The sequence below is a fragment of the Anser brachyrhynchus genome, assembly GCF_964034855.1.
Source record: "Anser brachyrhynchus genome assembly, chromosome: 8".
Classification (NCBI taxonomy): domain Eukaryota; kingdom Metazoa; phylum Chordata; class Aves; order Anseriformes; family Anatidae; genus Anser; species Anser brachyrhynchus.
Genome location: NC_137702.1, coordinates 16,941,845 through 16,966,452, shown reverse-complemented (window position 1 = coordinate 16,966,452; position 24,608 = coordinate 16,941,845). Strand labels below are relative to the sequence as shown.

The 24,608-nt window shown below is 44.3% G+C and overlaps 1 protein-coding gene across 6 annotated transcripts in view; it reads left to right on the top strand.

The window, feature by feature from the left end:
• The window catches only part of LOC308199001 (uncharacterized protein), a 128,410-nt gene that overhangs the window by 23,957 nt on the left and 79,845 nt on the right, over positions 1 to 24,608 (top strand). For 2 of the 6 annotated variants that reach the window (XR_013954318.1, XR_013954320.1), the window contains exon 5: positions 16,819 to 16,938. Coding sequence is in view for 1 of the 6 variants with exons in the window: in XM_080602362.1 (XP_080458488.1) it covers positions 12,825 to 12,873; positions 16,819 to 16,901 (132 nt within the window). In the remaining 5 variants the exon portion in view is untranslated. Of the gene's footprint in view, position 1; positions 12,874 to 16,818; positions 16,939 to 23,232; positions 24,472 to 24,608 lie in introns of those variants that run through there. The other 4 variants (XR_013954322.1, XM_080602362.1, XR_013954321.1 and 1 more) reach the window with 4 other exon arrangements.

The following is a 24,608-nucleotide window of genomic DNA, read 5'->3' as shown; positions in this document are numbered from 1 at the left end:
TTCTTCCTGCCTTTTCTCCTGCAGGAGCATTCATAGTGTTAATTTTCTCTACATGCTGCTCTATTTTTATGAAAATTAGAGAAGCTTCGTTTTTTGAAGATCTTTATGCCAGCTTGCTAGCTAGCTTTGGTTGAAGCTATTAGGGGTGCTAAAGGTCTTGCAGGAGGACTGGCACACAATGTGATCATATCAGCCTTGTTTCCCCAGGAAAACAGGTTAAAAGATTTCTCCTTGCCTGTAATTGGAAGCTGCCAGTTTGAAAAGCTGCCAGAGTCTGTCTGACAAAAGAAGACCTCTCTGTGTTTCCCCTTGCAATTGCTTTCCCATGGAGCCTAAAGGCGAACTGTTAAGGCCATTGATCTCCCTGCAAACAACATATTTGCAGCAGTGGCAGGAAATCTCTGTGGGGATGAAGTGTACAGGAATGACACACACTGACTGCTCATTACACTGATCTGGTACTAACTGGTCCCTAAGTGAAGAGGAGTCACCAAAACTTAGCTACAGGCCATTTGACTTATTTTAATTAGTCACTCTGAAAAAGTCAGCCACTCAGAAGTTAGAAAAGGGTATTAGGATGGCATATCACAACTTCGTTCCAGCTCCCTTGCAAGTTCATCCAGTTTTTAAACAGAACCCTTTCTTTAATCTTTAGATGAGCACTTAATGCCAAGTCAACGTGACAGCCTGCTTCTTTCTAATTATTTGGTGACTGATCCCATTCTCTGTTTTCAGCCCAAGATTGAAAGGCTGATCTGAGACAGAGCTATTCATTCCTTCACGTTCTGGTGAATGGCATTGCTCAGTCCACTGCCTCGTGCTGCACCAGCATTAATCCTCACTACCCCCCATGAAGCTGGGGACTGGGATTGTGATTGCCTTATGGATAAGGAACTATAGCTCCTAAAATTAAAGTCACAACTCTCTGTTGGTTTTGAATGTCCATCTGCCCAGGTTCTGACTCTCCAGAAAAATCCTACGTTACTGTCAGTAGTACTGACAAAGCTCTCATGCTGTAGTTGCAGTAACAAATGATGGACATATCTGTAACTTGACCAAGGAGGATCTCCAGTCAGTAAGCAGAAATCTAGGGAGTGATTAGCTAGCTGCTGTCTCTGAAAAAGGTGTTGTAAGAAACCTAAGTAAGAGTGGCAGTGATGGCAGCTGTAGGACCAAATTGCTGTTCTCCCAGAGATGCTTTCCATTGCCTGGACTGTAAGGTTACTCTTTATCTTCCTGTGGGCTCTGTCTCACTCTACAGCAAAGAATAGGTCCCACAGAACAGTTTCTATCCCTATGCAACCCTTTTTATTCAAACATTAACACTAAGCTCACCCATCCAGTACACCCGATGAAATACTGCATTTCAGGACAAATATGTTCATTTTCAAACCAATTTCATTACTGGGTTGACAACCTGGTCGCAAAAACATTGTCCTGACACAATTTGGGAATAAAAAAAAACTGTTGCAGAGATGCGGTTCTTGATTAGCAGCTGGTCGTAGAAGGATTTGGGACCTTTAAGTACTCTTGCAGCCGAAGCCAATGTCCCATCAAACCACACATTAACCACATTTCTGAAAGAATTTTGTCTCCTCGGGGAAAAAAATGTGAGTGTGAACTTGTGATCAATGGCTGAGAGAACAGATTTAAGTTGGATATGAAACTTTAATGCTGGCACTTCTGGATATATGAGCACTTGAATTTGGAAATCTAACAGCACCAGTATAACATTGATCTTTCCGTTATTTGGGAATTCAAGACAAGCTCCCTGCCATACCATGAAATCCCATTCCATGCTGATCAGTACCTTCCTGGACCATCACCAAGGCTGCAACCTTTCAGCATGTGCCTAAACCTCTGCACTTGTGCTCACGGAGTAGCTGATTGCAGTCGGTGTCAAGCAGCTCTCAGAGGAGAGGGACTTGGACGTTGGCCCTCACAGCTGCTTGCTGGCAGCAAAGCAATGAAGAGGTCATGGATGAAGAGATGTAGGGGAGGGGAACCTGCTCATCCAGGCATGGACACAGCTTGGGAACAAACAGGAGGAATTAGCAGCCTGCATGAACTGCAGTGCTGTGAGCTCGTCGGCATCACAGAGGAATGGTAAGATAGCTCACACAGTCGACATGCTGTGGTGGATGGGTACGTGATGCTCAGGAAGGGCAGCGAGAGAGCAGGGGGAAAGCATGGAGTTCTGCCTGCAAATGGGAGATAAGCCAGCTGGGAACTTAGGGGTCAGAATGGGTGGGCAGACCAACACGGGTGATTTTGTCATGAGTGTCAAAGGGTTGTGATCAGTGGCATGAAGTCCAGCTGGAGGCCAGGTGGTGTACCCAAGGGGTCATCGCTGGGGATGATGCTGTTTAACACTCTCATTAATAACCCAGATGATGGGGCAGAGAGCACCCTCAGCAAGTCTGCAGATGGCACAAAGCAGGAAGAAGCAGTTGACAGAGCAGGTGGGTGTGCGGGCATCCAGAGGAACCTGGGCAGGCTGGAGACCTGAGCAGACAGGAACCTCATGACATTCAGCAATGGGAAATGCAAAGTCCTGCACCTGGGAAAGAACCAAGCCCATTGCACCAGCACCTGCTGGGGGCAAAACAGCTGGAGAGCAGCTTGCCAGAAGAGGACCTCGAGTTCCTGGTGCACAACAACTTGAACATGAAGTCCAATTGGGGTGTGTTAGGCAGAGTGTTGCAAGGTCAAGGGAGGTGATTCTTCCCCTCTGCTCAGCACTGGTGCTGGGTCCAGTGCTGGGCTCCCAGTACAAGAGCAACCTGGACATGCTGGAGTGAGTCCGGTGAAGGGCTGCAGAGACGACTGAGAGTTTGGAGCATCTGACATATGAGGAGACTGAGAGAGCTGGGACCATTCAGTCTGGATCATTTTTCTTGCCCACTTAATTCTAGTTTTCTTTTATTAGACTGAACACCCCTGCAAATACCCTTCACTCTCTGCACACCATGGAGGCCGTATATCAGCTATTCTTTGCTGCGAAACTTTTCCACCCCATGCCAGCCCAACTCCCTTGCCCCACTCCTTGATACATCTCCTCCTTCCCCTGCTTCTCCTGCTCCACTGGTCCCCATGGTTTTTCCTTCATTAGACCAAGATCTCCCCTAGCTCGTTGCTTGGTCTCAGCTATTCCTGAAGCTGGGACAGTGTGTAACAGTATGATGGAAGTGCCTGGAGAACTTGGTTGTTGTCAGACCCCAGAACAAAACGTGACTGAAGACCCGAGCTATTTCAGTACACCCCAGTACGTTCTTGCAACTCTGTTTACAGGAAACGTCTTCTTTGGAAGAGATGCTGTAAGAAACAGGAGAGCATCTTCCTAAATGTATTGATTTCTATTGTTCTTATTAACCAAAACCTTGCTCAGTAGGAGAGATTTTTAACCACAGCAATTAATTTGTTAAAGCTACACATTGCACTGACTGACAGGGTTTATTCTTAAGACAGTGAAGAAGGATGCACGTGTAGATGTGGCTTGTTGCCTTTTCCCTTTATCACATGGAAGTGCCTAATCAACGTGAAAAACAGAACTCTTTTTTTTTTTTTTTTTTTTTACTAGGCAAGGCAACCATGCGAGCCCCTCTCTTCCCATAGCAGCGCTGCCCTCCCCGCTGCCCTGCGTAGGCAGCAGCTGCCGGGCCGGGTGAGGATCTGCAGTGTGCGTATCGCATGGGCCGGTCTCACAGGGAGCTGTCTGCAGCAGTAACTGTCAGGAGAGGCTTTCTACTGAATTATTCAGAGCTGTCAACTAGAAGCCAGTCTAGGGTGAGATGAGACTGCAGCATTCATTTCAGTTTAGTTTAGACTGAGACCAAATTAGGGGTATATTAATTTTCACTGTTGCATAGGCAATCATAGCTCCTTTGGTACGTCAGGACCTTCAATTTCACCAGGTCCTGGTGCGCTCTTGTCCCAAAAACCTTGGTGAAATATTTGTCAAAGGTCTCTTCACACCACAATGTAGATACTACTAGTCACCAAAGTCTGTCTGCACACGAATACTTGGCAACTCACATCCCATTCTTTCCCGCTTTGCTAGTTTTTGAGCCCTCAAATTTGGTTTTGGAAAGACACATTGCAGGGTCAGAAGTTACACTCAGTGAGTTTCATGGCTTAGCCATAAAAGACTGTGCTCAAAACATGGCAATTAGTCCATGTGGCTGTCCTGGTAAGCAATAATCATAAAAATAAATATTGGGAGAGGATGAAAAGTAAATAGGAGAGTTACACTGAGCTGTCGGGGAAGGGCTGCACTCTGGGGGAAGCAGCTGGCTTGTTTTTTATCCTGGTTTTCTAAATTATGTGTCTTACTCCTGTTTCTAAGTTTACCATCCATAGAGGATGGCTGAAGTTTAACTGGCTTTTCCCTCTCTAACTCCTTTTGCCACAGAAGTTTCCGTAGGCGGAAAAAAAAATCCTTCCAGATTCCACTGAGCAGCCTCAAACTCAGCAGCCTCTTCCACAGCCCCGTGGGGAACCACGGCCGCACCGCACCCCACAGCAGGAGCTTTGGCTTCTGCCACTGCCTTGGCCGCAGAGGCTGTGTCCCATCTGGGCAGCACAGCTCTCTCTGCTTTGGGTGGGAAAAGCTTTAGAAATAGTCTTGTGGCTACTGGTTTTGCTGTTTTTTCACTGGTTTGCTGACACATGCTGCTGCGTGGATTTGATGTGGTGCAAACCCTGGTTGAGAGTGCAATTAGCTGGGGACGTTGGCTTTGTATGGGCATAGCACTGGGAGATCATCAGCTCTGGAAACAAAAGAGTTTGTGGGCAGCCCAGTTTTGTTTTAGCCTAGTGGTACTCAGGGGTATTTATTTCCTCTGCTCCTCTGGGAGCTTCAGAACCATGGCTGCTATTTACAGGCTGATGAAGCTCAGCACTGTGTGTGTATGCGCTTCCTGGGTTTTTCGGCTTGCCCCGAGTGCCCGAGGCATCGCAGGTATGTTGTATATCTGACCAGCATGGCAAGTTTTTCTTCACGAGAAAGAAGAAAAAGGAAAAAAATAAGTGTCCTCAAATTTCATAGGCCTTGGGACAAATCCAAGCAGTGTGTCTGCATGACTGACTTTTGCAATTAAAATTATTCTGTGGGAGTTAGTCTGAGGATGATCAAAGACCGTAGTTGACGGTTCTTGTTTGTTGGTACAAATATGGTCCTTTTTGCTGGCTGAAGGCTGGAGGCAAAGGTGTTGGTTAGCAGGGGCACTTGCTGGACTTGCTGGAGGAGAAAGCACACAGGGTGGCTTCAGCCTCCTCAGCTCCCCCCTTGCACTGCAGCTGCTGAGCACAGCCAGGCGAGAACTGACCGCTTGCTTGATGGGGAATTTGCAGCCCGCTCAGCATGGCTGCGGACTTGAGCAGGGTGCTGGCAGGCTCCCAGGATGAATTAGTGAGGACGAATTAAGCAGGAGTGTTTCTGAAAATCCAACCGCGCAGCTTCTAGAGAGGGGTGAAAGGGTTGTATTCAGGGTCCCTGTTTCTTAAGGATGAGATTTATCTGGTTTTCGGATTTGCTTTCACTTGTATTTATAACTGGTGTCAAAGACTTCTGAGGCCACATCTTTTCTGTTTCCCTTGGCTGTTTCCCAATCACTTTGGGTTTTCATCTGATATTCATCTGATATTTCATCTGATATTCAGTCAAGGTTTACAGGTAGAGGAGGATTATAGCACCAAAAGCAGCTATACCAAATGCTGTTCTTGCTTCAGAATAAGTATGGTCTTTTGCCTTGGCATTTAAGTCTCTTTCTAAATGGTGTAGTAGGCCTTTTGACTTGTTTTACTCTTTGGGATTATCTGTGCCTTTGGGATTATATTATGCCGGCGGAACATAAACCTCATCTTCATTAACTGTTTCAGGTGTTCATGTGAGAAAATCATATTCCATTTATCTTCCAGCTATAGAAATAATTTAACTGGACATTCAGATTACAAGAAAAGCAAGATTTTCTTTCTAATAATTTCATTGTCAGTTCTAGCATTGAGGATGCTTGAACTGCCTAAACAAAGACTCCAATTAGTAAAAAAGTAGCCTTTTGTCAAGTGCTGGCTTGGGGTGCAACATCTAAGTTGCTATTTGCTCTCCAGCTAAGTCCGCTTTGATGGTTTAGCTGGTGCATGATCCCAGCACAGAAAAACAGGCCACGGGAGCAGCAAAAAGACGAACCCCAGAGTCGTCTGCAGGCACCACCCGCAGCCCTCTGAGAGATTTCAAAGTGCTCACCGAAAACAGAAGGCTGCTTTGTGGATGTGGGCTCCCGTGATGATTTCTGGTTAGTTTGCCAGACCCTTTGGAGTCTTTGGCTACATGGAAAAATGGTGAATGAGCTCGTTGTTGCCTTTTCCACAAGCACTGGCCCTCCAGCACCAACCCGACTGTTGTTACAGCACGACGCTGCTGCCACGCACAGGCAGAGCACCTGAAGGGAGGCTCACACAGGAGGACAGAGCACAGGGGAGGTTTTGTTTCAGTGGACATCGTACCAGTTTCCCTGGAGAAGTGGGCTAGCACCAGCCCTGCTAGAGGAGAGCATGAATACCAAAATAGCACAGCATCTATTTTCCTTTCAGCACAACACAGCTCCCGTCATGGCTATTAATAGTAGTTATGCCTGCAAAGAGAGGTCAGGCCAAATCCCTTGGTAGGTAAATGCCTTAAATGATAGTTCACCCCTTTGCTGGTAGCAGCTTCTAAGATCAGTGAAATATTTGGAAGTGCGACAAGTGCCATTTTCTGGGAGAGCCACTGAGTCATTCCCAGATTTCACGTCCTGGCTCCCCAGGGTTTCTGGAAACAAATGGTGAGTATTTTTCTCCTGATGTTTTTGACTTTCACATGCCAGGAAGTGACAGGAAAGACTGACTAATTTTTTTTGAGTCTCATCAAGACTTTGTCTACACCAGGGAGATGGCTCAGGACATGAGAGGAATACTGTTTTCCATCCCACTCAGTGCAGCGTATCGGAGCCAAGGGCGGTGCCAATAGTTTGATGGAGATCGCTTGAGCTCTGAGGAGCTGCGGACACGGCCAGACACCCCCAGCCCTGCCAACACCGCTTGTGATCCTGACCTTATGTTCTAGTTTGAGGGTGAAAGGGCCTATTTTTTCCTTTCTGTTAATTTTAAGGAGATAAATATAGCCAGTGAAGTGACCTCTTAGTCCCATGGAAATCTTTGAGTTTAAAGCCGAGAATGTGAATTTTAGCAGTAGCTCTTATTTTATTTATAGACTGGTCATTGTATTGCTTAGCATGAGGTGATGTTGTGTGACACAAGCATAGTTAATTAACACTAGGTCAGCTACCTTTGCAGAACAATGACAGAAGCCTTAACTTCCCTAAAAAACCTCTGTTCTAAAAAAAAAAAAAAAAGTATGTTAAAACATGACTGAATATAGTCTTTAATAAGGTTTCCCAAATACGTATTTTTGTTTAAAGGGATGCTAACTAATTCTGGCCCTATTGACCTTGCTGGAGTTCAGTGTCAGCTTTTACTGTGACACTGATATAACTCCCAGCAGGTCAGAATCAGGCCTGAAATGTACAGAAATGCTTGCTAAAATGTGTTTTGTGAAACAAAACAGTGCTCAGGGTTATGAAGGCTGGCCCAGTAAAGGGAGCATGAGCAAAGCTGGGACCACAGAAGTGAACTTGGGGATGGTGGGGAAAGGGAAAGAGCTGGTCTCCAGGGCTGCAAATCCAGAAAGGGGTTATGGAAGGAGGGTCCACAAGATAGCAAAAGGATCTTAATCTTATACAGTTCCTCCAGTGGTGCTGCAGCAACCCTTGTGAAGGGAGCATCCATACCAAGGATTGCTGTCAGTTGTGTGTTTTATCAGAGAGGAGTCAAACTGTGGGCAGAGAGCGGCTTTGCAGTGAACCAGGTGGCCTTATTTTTTCAATTTCAACTGACTGGAAGGAGCAGCTTTTTGTGCTTTCATGAAATCTATGAAATTTTTGTGGAGAGGCCACGCAGGCAGCCAGGCTGCGATGATGGTTTCACAGAACCTGCTCCTTCGTAAGGTTTGACACAGGTAGAGGGATGGAAACAGCTAGACTGTGCAGGTCCCTGGTACAATATTTAATATTTTTCCTTTATGAGTATAATGAGTTTAGATTGTATTTTTAAATAATTGCACAACAGATGCGGGTTCAGTTTCTCAGAGACACTTTCTTTAGCAGGTGAAAATCAAAAGTCTGCTACTTCTTATTGATGTGTACAGCACCCAGCCTGACAGGGCTCTGATCAGGCTGCGCGGGTGCTGTTGTAGAGCAAATCAAGTGAAGGAAAACAGAGGCATGAACTGTGCTTTTATCACCCAAGATGTAAGCCACAGGCAACAAGGAGAGATGGTCATCTATAAGAATTATTTTTCCCGTAACAGCAGCTCTGAGAAGGACCTGAATGAGAAGTACTGACCGAAAATAGTCCATGATATAAAATTGGCTCGAAATTGAAACCCTTCCTAGCACTGTCCAAAGCTTTTTATTTTCCCTGGGGTGACTGCAGAACTAATAGGACACGTGTTCGTTAGTCTGCAGGAGGTTATTGTAATGAATAATAATGGATGTGACAGCAACCTGAGGTAACTCAATGACTCTGAAGCTGCTTCCCAGCTCTCCCATGCTTGGCTTTTGTCCTCTCCAATTTCTGCCTTCTGCCACCCGTGCCGTCAGCCTTACACACGGAAGAATGAAAACAAATATACTGGGACATCAGTTTATGGAAAAAAAAAAACACACACACAAAAAATGGAAAATTAAACTGCAAACTAGACTTAGGAAGGACTTTGCTTAAGGGTCAGAGAGTGGTGGAGCACACTTACAATGGCTTCTTGGAGGGTCAAGCTTTTCCCTTAACCTCAGTCAAGAAAGATCTGAAAGCATGTCCATGTGCTACTGAAAAGTTTGGTAACTCCTTTCAAGAAAGTTACAATGATGTATTCAGGAGTAGAAGGATGAAATAAAACCAATAAAGATCACCAGGTCACAGAGCAGTTGAGGTTGGAGATACCTCCAGGAGGTTCTGGAGATCCAGCCCTGCTGTTCAAATCACGATCAGCTGGAGCAGGTTGCCCAGACCATGTCCAGACAGTGCTTGAATACCTCCACGGATGGAGACTCCGCAACCTCTGCTTGCCATCAGGCATTTTTTGGTAGGACAGGATTGATGTGCTGAAGTATGCAATTGAGTTTTACCCATGGTGTACTCTTGGTTTGGCACCTGAAAACCACTCGTAGCCTCTGACAGTCTTTCCCCGGGGGCAAGTCCAAATTAACCTGCATTCCTGCTAGGCTGTCTTGTCGAGGAGGAGAGAACAGCAATCATGTTCACTGTACATCAGATTTACTCTTTGTCTGCTTTTTATCGCATTTGTCTCTTACAATAGTTTTAGTACTTTTGTTTTATAAAATGGGAACTGTAACCTTTAGTTGCACTGAGGTGCATGGCTTTTGCTTTTAGCATGCAATTACTGCTAGTTCATATAAGCAAAAGGCAGCTTTGCTACTGAACGGCTGTTTGCTGCCCCTCTGGGTAACTCCTGCTAATCACATGGTGGGAGTCTTGTTAGGCTGCCTTGCCTGTAGCAGTACCTCAAAGGCACTGTTGTCAGAGAGCACTGTGATGTCCTGGAGCTTTAGATTTAATTTATGACTCCACAAGAGCCCTGGTCATAATCTTTTACACAGAGGGAAGCACAAAGTGTATTTGCCAGATCATCTGAAATAATTTTACTTGCAAGGCAAAATCTGCTTCTGTTTCCCCTGGAAAAAGCAAGAGCAGTTTTACCTGACTTTGGATTCACCCCAAAGCTGCTGCAGAGAACTTGGCCCAGACATACATGATCCTGGGCTGCAGCCGGACACAGGAGGCCCCTGGTCCACCTCCAAGGGCCGGTGCATCCTGTTTTGCTTTTCAGCAGGAATAAGGAGGTTTGGGGGAGCTGGTGCTCTCAGCAGTGTGTGGAGCTGCCAGCACAGCCTCAGCAGGTCAGGAAGGTGCAGAGATGTATGAGGACAGACAGTGGAAACCAGAACTATTCAGGGACTCTTGTCAGAGAAAGCAATAAGAACTACTGATTTTTCCCAGGATGTGCCCACGAGGGGACTTTGCAGCTTAGTAGATGCCTGCTGAGACACCATCAAGTGTAGGCAGTGATGTGGGAGGGGAACAAGAGTCTTCTTGAGGGTACCAGAAGGAAGACTGGTGCTAGACTGCACATATCTGGTCATGCACAGCCTGGAGCATATGCTACATGCATACAGTGTCCTTTTACCTTCAGAGAGGGACAGTGTCGCCATCCATCACCTTTCGAGGTGGCTGTGCAAAATGGGGGGATGTTCCTGGTGAAGGAGATTGGACCAGCTGGGTACTGCTTTGATGCTTTCACTCTTCGCTTTGATGCTTTCACACAAGGAACCTGGGTGAGAAAGAAGGAAGGTAGCCAGGAAGTTCAATTTGTATGGATTTTGAATGGATTCCTGTGTTCAGGCTGGCAGTCCTGTTTATTCTGGACTTCAATTTCTGTGGGAAGAAAAACATTTGGTTCTGCAATACCTTTGAATAGTACTTTATCTCCTGAGTGGTGGTTTTTTGTTGTCTTTTTTTTTTTTTTTTTTTTTTTTTTTTTTTAGATAGGAGGGAGTTCTGTTCTCATAAATGGCATGCATCATTATAAACATGGATTGAAGTTTCATATGTTATGGAAATGCTCCCTGCTCTGAGCCCTCACCTACAATACACAGAAAGCATGATATGCAATTCCTGCTAGACTGCCAGCAGAAATGCACTTTTGAGTCATCACAAAATTAAGCTTTGAGCAAAGGCTGGAGGGTTTGATTCCTGAAAAAAAAAAAAAATCAGCCGTGGAATTGAGCCTGCTCAGTTTTTTCATTAGAGTCAAATTCTAAGTCAATGGTACTCTTGAAAGGTTGAAAGGTACCCAAATTAAAGGCTGAATATACAAATTTCTAAAAATACCTGATATTTTCAAATAAATAACCAAGTTCTGCATTAACAGTCAAAAACTATTGAGCAGTGTCCTTGTCTGGTACAACCACCCGCCCCCTGCAATTTAAGTGTGTTGACTTTAGATGGATACCGCAGGTCCTTTTCAAAACACAGCTTGCTGTGATTCCCTAAAAGTTTAAATAGGCTTGAGATTGCTGTTCTTGTCTTCTGGAGACAGAAACTCAGCACAAAATGTACCAGCTTGGGATGTACCAAATTAGGTTTGTATCAAAAAAAAATATGCTACTTGCTTCTATGACAACACTGGAGATGTACAAGAAATAACACACTATGCATCCCACACATTAAAGAGATGAAAGTCCCTGCTATCCTGAAGTGACCATAAAAAATTCTCTGGGACCTAAAGGTTTAATGTTCCTTGTTTGTGTGTTTGCGTGACTAAGGTTTCTTGGTGCAGAGCATAGACTGTTCAGGAACTGGCACACTGAGCCTGCTGTAACTTCTGTGGCAGACTAATGTCTGCCACCATCACCCTCCATAGGGAGTCTTGAGGTGACTGTAGCTGTGGTGCCTCCAATCTACATTTTAAGAGCCCTCAAATATAGGGAGGCTGGGAGAAGTGACCTGGCAGCTGAGGAGGGCTGGAAGCAGCCCTGTCTCTTGCTGTTCTAGTTGCATGGGGAAGACAATCTTCCATTCTGACGAGAGTATTACTTATCAGTGGTCTGGTGCAACAGAGTTTAAATAGTGTCTCTGCCAAATATGGTCCTACAACTAAGGTCTGACTGCTTGACTTTCTCACCTGGAATATGGAGTCAGAAGTTTCATGCTTTTTCTTTTTTTCTCCATAAGGTAGCCTTGAAGATAAACTAGCTTGCTTGAACTTTGCATACTTCAAAAATATTGTAAGGGTGAGGAGAACGTGACGTAGGAGTTCTGTGCCCACCAAAAGCTATGGTTTAAGCCTGGCTTTTTGCAAAAACTGTGTATTTTTCTAACTTCTTCAGGTTATCTTGACATGAGGCAATATGTCACTTTTGCCTCAACAGCACGTGCCACAGACCCCCAACATCCACCAGCCCTCTTGGGGCTTTCCCACCTTGTGTGCCGTGTAGGAGATGGAGCTGGCTGAGATGGAAGGTACGGAGATGAGGTTCCCAGGCTGCTTGGACCAGGAAATCCTGCAGGGGTACCCAAGGCAAGACAGACTCGAGGTGCTGCAGGGCAGCCCTAGGCCAGCTCCAGCTGGACTCCATGCTCCCCCTGCCTGCAGGCCCGGGGGCTCCCCTGAAGCTCAGACCAGTCACGGTGGGCCCAGGCTTCGCAGTGCCTGACACGGCCTCAGCTGCTCACCAGAGGGCAGCGGGAAGGGGCACAAGGCAGGAGGTGAGGGCACCTATGCTGACCCATTGCACCTAGGCGAGGTGACAGGGCTGGGTGGCCACAGCAGCAGGTGCCTGAGAGCCCCACCATCATTCGGAGCAGCAGGTGCAGGCTGAGATCAACGCAAGAGGGTCAGACAGTGTGTCAGGAGTAGCAGGAACCAGGCACAACCCATGGCATAGCTCAGCCATGGCTTGGGAGCTGAAGCCTGAGCCAAAGCATGGCTCTTAGCAGATGGTACATGGCCCAGGTGAGGCTGATCAGGGCAAGCGAGGTTCGTTAATGCCCTCTGTGCCCTGCTAATTGCTCCCTCCCACCTGTGGAGGAGCAGAGGATAACTCCCAAGTGTAACGGGACTCCTAAGCTACAGACGTGCTCGCGCGTGCACACACACACAGACAGACAGACAGACAGACACGAGAGTGGCTTCATTGGGCTGGCTTCTCGTTATGCTCTGCTGCAGCCTTCCAGGAGCTCTCAAAGTGGGGAGGTTTGAAGGTAATGTGCTTAATCAGTTTTCTGCTCAGTCTGTGTAGTAACATGGAGGTTTCGTTTGCTGTCGCTTCTGTATCTTTACCTTAGTTTTCCTCCTCTGACTTCACTTGAGCCAGCAGGAGCAGTGGAAGAACCTTCCTTATTAATTACAGCTCATAATTGTGAGCTTGGCAGCTGGTAGATCAGCAAAGATGAAATCATTTGTGTTCCTGTCTGCACAAGACTAAAAGCAATGCAGAGGAGGTAGCTTTAATTAAAACCAACTGCCATAGATCATAAAGCAGTCTTATCAACTCGCAGGCGCAGCATGCCATGCTCCAGAGAGCGCCGGACTGTGGGAAATGGAGATGGCCCACAGCACGAATGGTAATACCTAAGCGTAGGCAAGGAGCTTTGGCATTTACTGCAGAGCAAATCTACCAACCCTGCTTCTTGCTTTCTCTCGTGAGAGAGGCCTTGCAGCCCAGCCTACTCCATGCTGCCACTGTCGGCACCACATGACACAAGTCCCTGCTTTTGGGATCACACTGCAAGGCTTATCTGTTTGCCCTGGCTGACAGTGTAGCGTAGAAAGCGGTGACCATTATACGTGGTTAATGGTTTGTGTGAGTCCTGGAGGCTCAGCCACTCCCAGCCTAGTGTGTTCGACCATGTGGGGTAGGTCTGAAACTCTTTCAGACTCTTGCTGCTTGTGCACTGAATGACCTTGGATATTTGAAGTGGTACACAAATATTACTTATACAGCGCAAAGTTTACAGAGGTGCTGTGATTGAACTGGAAGATAGTATCCAATAGTGTAAGGCAATCCATTGAAATCACTTTTTAAAAAGGTGAGGGATCACATTTTATGCAAAGCTTTTGTCTTTTTATGTGCTTCAGGCTAAGTCAGGCTGAAGGCCTACACTGTTTCTGGACATGGATTTACATCACTGAGATCTGACTGATGCTCAGTGGAGCTCAGACTGGAAGTATGCCTTTGGTTTTCATTAGAGAACTGAATTTGCTGAAAACAGCTAGATGTATTATTCATTAATATCTCCTGTAAAAGTCACAGACCAGCTTTTCCTGGACGACATTCAATGAAACAGATTTAAGTGTAGTATGGCTAAGGGGTTGAAAAGCTTGTGTGAAGCTTATGTTAGCTATGCGCAAAGAAGCTCATGAAAGTCCCAACCCACAAGAGACTACAGAATTACTAACTTTGCTACCTCCAAGAATTCAAAAATCATGAGTCAGGCCTCAGTCATAACTTTTTTTTTAAATACAGAGAAACCTCAGGGTCTTTATTTGCTTACTGGCTTCTGAACACTGAGTTCTTGTTCTCAAACATTCAGGCCCTCATAGTTGTGGAAGGAAATCTATTTCTAAATGAAAAGCCAGATTCTCTTGCAATAGCAGCATAATAGAAGCCAATTTTTAACTGCAAGGTTTTTTTTGTTGTTTTGTTTTGTGTTTTTTTTTTTGAACTGAACATTTCCGCACTCTTATGCTACCACCTAAAATGTTGCTTCTTATTTGGACTTGTGCATAATACAGGTTATCAGCGCTGACATTAGGCACTGATCGCAGTTTTTAAAATCTTCCCAAACTGAGCTTTCCAAACCAAGGCCAGCATGTCCAAAGGAGGAGCTGCATGAATGTCTCTGAATGATGGCTATAAAAAAGATTATTTCTTTCCAGATCTTGCACAAAACTGTGCCTTCAGTAGGGGCAGAGCAGCTGCCCCTGCATAGAGTTGTCCTCTGCTTTTTCCTTGGGATGACACTAAGTGGTTATTTTAATCCTAGGGCTGAACTGCTGCCAAACTTTATTTAAAAATATATATAAGGGAAGGCAAGCATGCAAGTCATGGGAAACTTCCGGGTACATTTTAGCCATGTTAGTAATGCTACATGTGTTTCCGTTTACAATTCACTCCTCCATTCCTCAAACCTGATACTTCTGACTTATCCCTCTGCTCTGTCACAAGAGTGGTGGGGAACAGCCACAGCAAGCACGTTGAATGCAGGAACACAGGGACCGTGCTTTACTGGTGTGTTGAGTGAGGCGTTGGATTAGCTGTAGCAGGGGAAAGCAGGTGCCAGCACACACACGGGTTTCAAGACTTCAAATGCAGTGAAAGTTGCTGAACAGAAACCATCCAGGCTTCTGTTCTTCCCTTCACTCTGCAAGGCAACATCAAGAAAAGAAGTGTTTCAAAATTCATCTGTTTCTGTGAGATGCTGCCCTTAAATGTCCTTAATTATGGAAAATTTCGGGTTGCAAAGAGCCTTCTGGAGAAGGTACATTGCACTCATCTAGACCTGATGTTGAACCATGTTCATCAGCTGTCGCAGTTGCATTTAACCATCAATCACTGTTTCAAAGCTGATCTCTTGGAACTTTCTCTATGTTGAGGAAACTGTGCATCTCTAAACCAGCGTGAGCTGTGCTTCTTCCTGCTCTCGCCAGGGTTTGGTGTTCAGTACTGAGGTGCTGAAACCAAGGTTTCAGATTTCATCAAACACACTTAACAGTGCTTTGGTGAACTGCCCTAGCACCTTAACACTTAATCTCTCCCACTGGCAACTGTTGCTATTTATCAGTGCAAACTGTGTGCCCCTTCCTGGGGCATGTCCCTCTTGGGCAGCCTGGTGGGATGGGGACAGTTGACTGAAAAATGGAGTTGGAGCTAAATCTCTGCACCAAACACTAACCATGCTTAACCATACAGGGCAGCGGTTGTGTTGTCAAATACCAGGAGCTGCATTTACCTTCTTCCAGAATTGACGCACCTCAACATTCAGCTTTAATGTTCCTCAGTGACGAAATAGCTTTTGGAGAGTAAAGGGTGAGAGGATCAGGAGAGCCACCACTTTCAGAGCTGGTCTTGGTACTACAGCTCAGGGCTCATGGGAACTCATCAGGGCAGCAGGTTCCCTGCTCTCAAATATTTGTGCAGCTTTTAGGAAGGATTAAGTGAATGTGATGTGTGACAACAGCAGCATCATTAGACTGTGTGATTGTGAGCAGCTGGGCCGAGAGAAGCATTATTAATGTCTGGAGAAAGCTTTCATTTGGAAAACCAAGAGCTGACTCAAGCAGCTGCAATGACTTTGTGCACTGACCTCCTCTTGTTGCTGACCGTGGGTGTTCGCCATGGCTGGGGATGCTGCCTCAGCTGGGAGATGTTCTCTTCCAGCTCAGGGTGAATGGGAGAAGAGATGGGGAAAGGACAAGGAGGGAAAACAAAAACAAAAACTCTGTTAGTCTTTCCTGAAGTGCTAAAAAAAATTAAAATAAAATTGGATGAAGTTCATGAGGATTCAGGAGATTTGGGCCAAGATACACATCATCTGGGATGAAAACTGTCCTAGCCCTCATCTGTTGGACTCTTGGATATCCAGAGCTTTTACGCTGCTGCTGTCTGACAGCAGGTTGAGCCACTGACTGTTGAGTTCTAAAAGCACTCTGCCTTTCCTTCCTCACCTCTGTTCCTGTGCCTGGCTGCTTCACAGGCGTTGTCAGGTATTGCCCCTCGAGGTGAACAGGGATATTTGTGCTGCTTGGGTTCTCTCCAGAGTGTAGTTACAGTTGGTTTGTGACTCAAAGGTAAGGTGGGTTTTTTGACTTCTTTCATTTGTGGTTGTTTTTGTTTTCACCAACAAAGGAGCCACACTTCTCTCTCTCTCTCTTTCTCTCTCTCTCTCTCTCTCTTTTTTTTTTTTTAAGACAACTACTCAAACATAGTAGCAATCATTAAGATGGCTTCAGAAGTGCTGAGTTTCCTCATTCACCTGTAGTGGCTCATCCAGTCAATGTTTGACCTGTGGTGTAACACCTGTAAAGTTCCAGATGCTCCAGAGGTATCTAAAATGGCAATGATCTGTGTATGTGTTTCTCAAGACAAGATCACTCTGATCTCACCTGTGGAGAAACAAAGCATGTGTATTTGTTAACTCTTACAGTAATGAACACTGAAGTTCCGTGGTTTCACATCTGGAAAGAAAATGAAGAGCCAGCAGAGAGAATCTGCCAGAGACATAACCAGGTGCGACGGTACTGGAAGAGTTGAAGACTGAGAAGCAGTAAGTGTTTGTGTTCACAAAGATGTTTGCTAGTACATTTTAACCCATTTTTTACCCGGATTTTGACAATCTGTTAAATATTTCAGCACTGAATACCTCAGTACTAGAGGTTAAATGTATAAATACACTAGGAAACGTCTGTGCAGACAACTCTTGAGGTATCTTAGACAAATCCTTCAGTGTTAGTACACATAATGAACATCAGGTTAAGAGCAAGCTGGAATCCAAAATCACATTGCAGTGGTAACTTCTGTTTCTCTAAACGAAAAATATTTGATTATCCAGTGAGAAGGCAGTCATTTTCCGTATGTGCATATCAGTGAGAAACAAAATTATTTGTTCCCTCGTGATATTACCCTTCTGACATTAAGAAAATGAGATCTGTATTCTTACCCTCTGGTGAGGATTTTATTTCAAAGACCACCTCATTTCAGTGCTGAAGGGCCTTAAATTCTTCCAGCTTAGAATAATGATTTGTGACATCTCTTTTTATTGGGCTGATGTAGCAAAACATTTCCTATCTCATCTCAACTAGTGAGAAAAATAGCTAATAGTTTTGTATAATGCAGGGTGCAATCCCAATAAAGCTCTGAAGTTCCTAGCTCTCAAGGTGCAAGGCAGATGGTAGAGGTGCGCCACTAGTAGAGATCACAGTTAGAGGAGCATTCTGTTGGGGGGCTCGAAATTTGCTGGGGTCATGGACTTCTCTTCCCATCAGTCTTGGTCAAAAGTTAATGTGGGATTCAGAGACAAGGGGTTTGGTGCTACTTTTCTCAGTGGAGTAACGGTTCATTTCTCAGGTTCTGATAGTCAGCAAGTGATATTGCTTTTATTCAGACCTTTTAAAGATACATGTGTCTTTGGGTTTGGTGTGTGAAGTTTTCTGTGTACATATATTTTTATTTTCTCTTTGCAAACTCTTTGTGTCTTTGATCTTTGAATGACTGTAAAATGAGTCTATATTTATAAGAGTGCTGGGCCGATGCAAAGACACCTGCGTTTTACTGCCTTTTGTAGAGATCTTCAGCAAGTTGCTTATGTTCTTTTGACCTTCCTTTCTTCCTTGGCTTAAACACTTGGTGAACTTTAAAAAAATGCTGTGGGAGACTCAATAGTACTATAAATTGTGAATGAAAAATGGGAATTACTTAGTGATAATAGATTATTAGCATAGTGCAAATGTCGCCTACAAACTTTATGTAGGTTATCAAACATACAGAGTATTTAAATTGTATATAAAACCGTTTTTTTATTCTTGAAGAAACTTTAAACGGCTCCTAAGATTAATAAATACTGGCTGGCTGCATATGGAGGGGCCATGGAGATTTGCCTGGATTTTTTTTTTAAATTTCCTCGGAGGGTATATGTGAGGCATGAAGTCCTGAATCAAATATTTCCAGTGATAAACAGCACATTTGTCTAGATGCATTCATGACCCATGTAATTGTGCTATTCTTCTGCTAAAGATAAATGTAGAGTAGGGCAAAGCAATGATATCATATTCCAATTAAGGGCTTTGGTAGCACACTGAGAAGGGCAGAGGACAGCATGTTCTGCTGAGCAGGACTTGCTGCGTCCCTGCTCTTGGACTGGGCTGGCATAGCACAGTACAGTGACATGTATTATAAATGTCCATAACAGGTCTACTGGGTTTACTAGTTGTAAACAAGTCTACAAATTCATGTGACGCAAGCTGGTATATCCCTTAAGCAGTTCTTTCATATTGGAAAATGTTATATTCAATGTGTGCCAGTGTCTTGTGAACCACGGTACCTGACCTCTGCTTGCAGGAGGATGCTGAGCTGTCCTGGGGGCAAAGGCAGCTAGTCCTGATGCTCGCTGGCAATTAACTTTTCAGAAAAACTAGCAAGAGCTTTCAGATCCAGTTGCAAAAATAGATGTTACCTGCATTTGCTCTGAGCAGAGCTAGGAAGATGCCATCGGATGCTGAGTATTCACATTATTAGAGCTTCACTTTGCTGGCACAGAAATTAGAGATGCCTAAAGACAGTCTCAGCTTTATTTCTACCAGCTGGGCACAAGTTATTTCAGAAAGAGCTTGTTTGTGTAATGAAACACCTTGCTGCCCTTGTCTGGTGTGAAAACCATGCTGGATGTTCCAGCTGCATGGCCCCAGCAACTGTGCCATCCTGGAGGGACTGCAGAACATGTACCACTTGCTATCTCAGCCTCCAAAACTCAGACTGAAGAATTGGTTGTAAGCGCTAAAGATGCTGATTAGTCCTCCAAAAAAAAAAAAAAAGTAATGGAGATGCTGAGCAGCACCACTAATTACTAACAGTAGCCTGTTGCAGAAAACCTTATGGGTGTCAATACAGACTTTGAAGAACTACTTGAGGTGAACGTTTTATTCTTGATCACATACTGTGTCCCTTGTGCACATTATGGGTAAGGGCTGTGCTTGTTCAGAAGCTCCCAGTGAGTTTTTTAGTGTCAGTATTGTTTAGTAACGCAATAGAAGGTGTATTTGGTGTATGCATGAAGGAGATTCTCTACTTGTAGTATCCTCTTATGAGGCAAATAAATATTTCTCACCTGTAAGAAATAAAACATTAGAGTAACACAGTTCTACATATAGCAGAAATCATAACTATTGCTTTTAAAAAAAAGTTTATTCTAACCTATCTATATCTGCCTTGATAATCTGTAATTTTGTGTGCAAAAATGATCCTTTGGTGCAAATTTCTCATTTGTAAGCAAAAAAATGAAAGGACAATTAACAGCAAACCATCTTATGTGCATTTACTTAACCATTTTCAATGTTCAACTAAACCAAAGAATGGGTTAGGAAACCCTCTGAAAACTGAGTGAATTTATCCTTACTAGCATCAGTCAGCTCCTAAGTTAATAAATCAAACCCTTGCCAGTTAAAGTGTCTCATCAGGAGTGTCAGTAGTTAACACACAAGGTTGTTCGACAAGGTTGCTCTTTGTTAGAGGTTTGATGTATGTGCTGGGTGGGAATGAACTGATGACTTTGGACTCGTTAGGCACCAGAATTCCTCTCTGGAGAGCCAGATTGATCCATCCATTTTCCCATCTATGTCCCATGTCTGTACTCATTTATGTGACTTCCCCTTGAGAACATTTCCTATGAATATTGTTCATAAATATTTCCAAGAAACCAGCAAACAACTGTTTGGTGCTTTTTTTTACATTTTCTTGAGAGGGAGTTTCTTCAGCAGGGAACAGTACTGCTGTTGGCCTTTTCAGCATGTTTGCGGGAGGGGGTTACTGTGTCTGGGTTTGGGCAGTTTGTTTGGATGGTTGTTGGTTTTGTTATTGTTGTCGTTCCGCTACATTTTTGGCAGTCTGGGCAAGTGGGTGGTTCTCTGTTTTTGTTGTTTTTTGGTTTGGTTTGTTTTTTTGACCACTTGTAAATTATTTGAACAGGCAAGTTTTTGTGGGAGTGAGATTTGTTTGTTTGTTTTGTGTGTGTGTGTGTTTCTTTGTAGGGTTTGCTATATATGAGGGTATTTTTGTTTTTGTTCAGCTTTTGTTATTCTTAATGTCAGCTTGTTCTTGGTAGCTTCCAAGTGGCTTCTGTGGCTGCTATCTTCTGTAGCTCTTTCTTGTCAGACATACAACCTAAAAAGGCCGTGGCCTTTGGTCCTAGTCTGCCCCCTGGTCAGGGAGTGTGGGGCTTCTGTGCAGATGTGTGCTGGTCTCAGCTGGGGAACGTGGTCACCACCGACTTCCCTTCTCAGCAGGGCTAGGGTGTGAAAGAGACCAGAAACTGCTTGCACCACAGGGTACAATGCAGCAAGAGTGGTGACAAAGCCACGTGGATCAGTCCCTGCCCAGCTGGCGCTGGAGGGTGCATCCTGGAGACTGAAGCTTACCCACTTCTTCAATCATTAGCCTTTGTTTTTTCTCCACGTGGGCACCAGTGTCACCACTGAGAGAGACCTGGAGTGAAGCGGGTGACTGCAGAGCCCTGTGGCCAACAGTGAAGGATGAGGGTGGCGAGGTAGTATTTATTCTCCCTGATTCTATAAGCAAAGGAGCGGGGCTTCGGTAGGGTTGAATGCATCCTCTGCGTACACAGCTGACTGCATGAAGTTGTGTGTAATGCTATGGCTTTGGTCTGCCATGAAAGAACAAGGGCTGCTGGGCTCAGAAATCATCCATTTGGTCACACTGGGGGAGAGCGTTTTTGCCAAAAGTCTCATCAAGCTGATGATGGAGCAGCTCAAGTGCAGGGAGCCCTTTTACAGGAGGAGCTGGTGGAGAGCATGGTGGGACTTCACAAGACAGACGACCGTGTCGGGCAGAGCACAAAGTCTTAAGCAACTTGAGAAACCCTCCAAGTCAGAGGCTGGTTCTTTCTAGGCACTTTAACCCCTTGGCTCCTCACAGCAGTACACAAGCAGTCCAGGAGGTTTCTGTAAGGCATTGGGCAACATCTTAGCACGAGGCTGCAATGAGAAGATGCACAGCTGGATCTGCTGTTCCCTAACAAGGAAGAACAGGTTGGAGGTGTGGTGAGCTACAGCAGCCTTGCCTGAAGTGACCATGAAATAGGGGAGTTCGGTACAGAGGAGACAGTGCCAACAGCCTATTATATACAACTGTTTTTGCTTACAAGTCCAGTTGTTTTTCTGTTGAAGGGATGGAGATAGGCTGATTCTCTAGCCACCTCTATCATTGAAAGGAGGACTTTGACGATGGAAGATGCGCTGACAGGGTTTTTCTGTACTAGCATCCTCGTCCATTTCTAAAATACATTTGGTGCACACAAATTACATACAGACTTTGCTCTTATTGCTTAGTGAAAAAGTGCTGAGTTTTGCAGCCATACCTAGAGTTTGAGCAGGAACAATAACCTGCAGTACACAGCCCTCCCAACAGACTACCTCTTCTTATTCACAACCAAGAAGAGAGTAGCATCTGCTTCAGTATGCACAGGAGGGATGAAGAGAAAATAGCCGTCAGCTGGCTTCTGCACACTCATTTCCATTGAAAAAAGCTAGGGAATAATTTGGATTCTCTCTGAAGCTGAATGACTGCTTTAAAGCAAACAGTTTGGAAAGGATGAGAAGTGAGCCCACAGCCAGGTAATCTGGGATTTGCATTTCCACTATTCCTTGATTTTCAGGCTCTACATACTTAATTTTTTGCACTGCTCTGTGGTATCCAAATAGTGCCTCTGAGATTTATTTCCTGAAGTTCCGAGCCTACAGGGCATTTTAAAAAAGAAGTGTTTCTCCATTTGCTCTACAGCTACCTGCAGCTCTGCAAGTATGTTGTGTTTACATTGGATATTTTGTTATTAATTAGCTAATTCCCCAAAAAAACACCTCCAGAAAGAGTCTTATCACTGCCTTAAAACATTCCTTCAAATTGGTTTTTCTTTTTTTTCTTTCTTTTTTTTTCCTTTCAGTGTATAACAGAAGTCTCCAGTGTAATAATCTGACTTAAGATAATTGAATAAGGTTTATAACTTGTGGGGAATATGGCAAAAACTTGTGCTTTCTGGATTTTTAATTGAACAAAACTGGAATTTGGAAACTAATGTAGTAGGGTTTTTTTTTGTTTGTTCTTTTTTGTCATTCTTTTTCATTTCTCCCTCATCACTGAGGGTTATGAGAGGGAGGATGCTTCCTCCTGCCTTGCTTTCTTCTCCTCCATCATCCCAGATCTACCTTGAAGATCTGGTAGGTGAAGATAGGGGCTTCAGCTCTTGCAAGCCTGAAAAAAGCAGTACAACCAATATTGCCATACCATCATCATTGAACTTCCAAGCATAGCAAAACTTGTTCTAGCTTTCTCAAGAAAACCTCTGACCTGGAAGTACCCGGCTTATTTAAACCATGATACATAAACCCAGGCAGCTCCAAAGCTGGTTTATTAATTGTCGAAGGCCAAAATTCCCTGTTGAACTGTCCTGCTAGATGGATTTTAGTTTCCCAGCAGTTCTGTAAATGTGGGCTCCTAAAGTCAGTATTACAGCTGGTCCCAGGCTATAACAGGAGCCTTCTGGGCATTCAAGGAGATATATATATATATTTCTGAAGCAGTGATACATTAGTTGATTTAAAAAAAAAACACTTTAATCAGCCAAAACAAGCTGAGAGTCTTTTACCATTACATGTAACGGTTCTTACTGATCAGAATATGAATTATACTTGATTGCATTTTTACCTGCACCTGTGATATCATATGGTACAAGGGGATTTCTAACCTAACTCTTTCTCAAGGGACTTACGCGAAAGCCAAAAAAGAGATCTGATTCATCCTTGTCTTAATGAGAGGTGCATCTGTACCTGCACAGGTCAGACGGGGACTCCTGAGCTTCACCAAGTGCAAGCAGAGATGGGTCTGCTTTGAGTAACACGAAGGGATGGACCTGTGTCCTCACCCCAGGAGAACTTCCTCCTAAAGGAGGGAAAAAGGCTGGTGCTGAGTCAAACAGCAGAAGATGAGACACTGTTGTGTTAAAACTGTTTTTTCTTGCTTTCTGTGGATGTAGAGAAGGCTTTTCATTAAGCCCAGCATATTGTAAAATTTTACAAATACGTATTCTTGTATATAACCTTAATAAATCCAAATAGCAGTCCAGTGTGACTTGGAAGAGTCCCTAGAACTTGGGCCAAAGCAGGGTTTTAAAACAAATTTATGAAGGATTGAAAGCAAGAGTGATCATGGGCTCATATGGGTCAGGACCTTGAGCTCTGTTCCTTGCTTGCAAGCTGGGCTTCTTCTCTTATCCACATTGAGATCTCCCAGCTGGGAACAGACACAGGCTTATCAGTTCTCTGGTATTTATCAAGTCTTTCTTTTTTCTTTCTTTTCTTTTTTTTCCTGGCAGCCCTAAAATACATTTTTTAAAAACAGTAAAAAATGAGCAGGCAGCTACTTCAACACCTTCACAAAAGGATGTAGAGATATTACAAGTTGATTTCACTTCTGTCTGCTTAAAAAGAGAAAAATAGTTTGTGGTATAAATATGCAATTCAAAATAGTAGCTATTAGAGAGTCTGAAGAAACAAAATAGGAGTGAGCTGTGAGGTAGATATGATTTCAGAGAAAATCCTCATCCCTTTTGTCTGTGTTTCTAATTTGAAACTCTATGACATCAGGATCTATTCTCAATAGTTGATGCTTCACTTCCATTTCTGTCATGTAAGTTAAATGTCATGGGCCAGACTCTGGTGTAAACTGCCCAGTTTTTAATGATTATCAGAAATGTAAGTAGTCTCTAGCCTCAGATCTGTTTCAGACCTTTACTGTGTGTTGATGGTGTAATCCATGTCTGTAAGCCTCCATATGTATGCAGCAGTGAATGCTTTTGCATGAATTGTCTCACTTGTTCACAAATGAAGGAGAAAAATGTCTCTTACATGTATAGGTGCCCACGTGCATGCAAAGAGACATCAGCAGGTTAGGAAGGTGCTTTCAAGCTGTCCATTCAAGTTAGGCATTTTAGTATTCTCGGCAGTGATGGAGGGTCTGACAATCTGACTGCCCAAATATATCTCTGTTGTGACTCAGTGCAAGTAAGCAGATTTATGCTGTGATCTTGCCACAGTGTTAGAAGATAAAGGCCGGAGGGAAAAGAACAAAGTGATGGAAGAGACCCGTGCACAGAGGCCACATGACTGAGACTCGTAGAGAACCTCGGAGCAGAGAAACCTCTCCGTAGGAGGG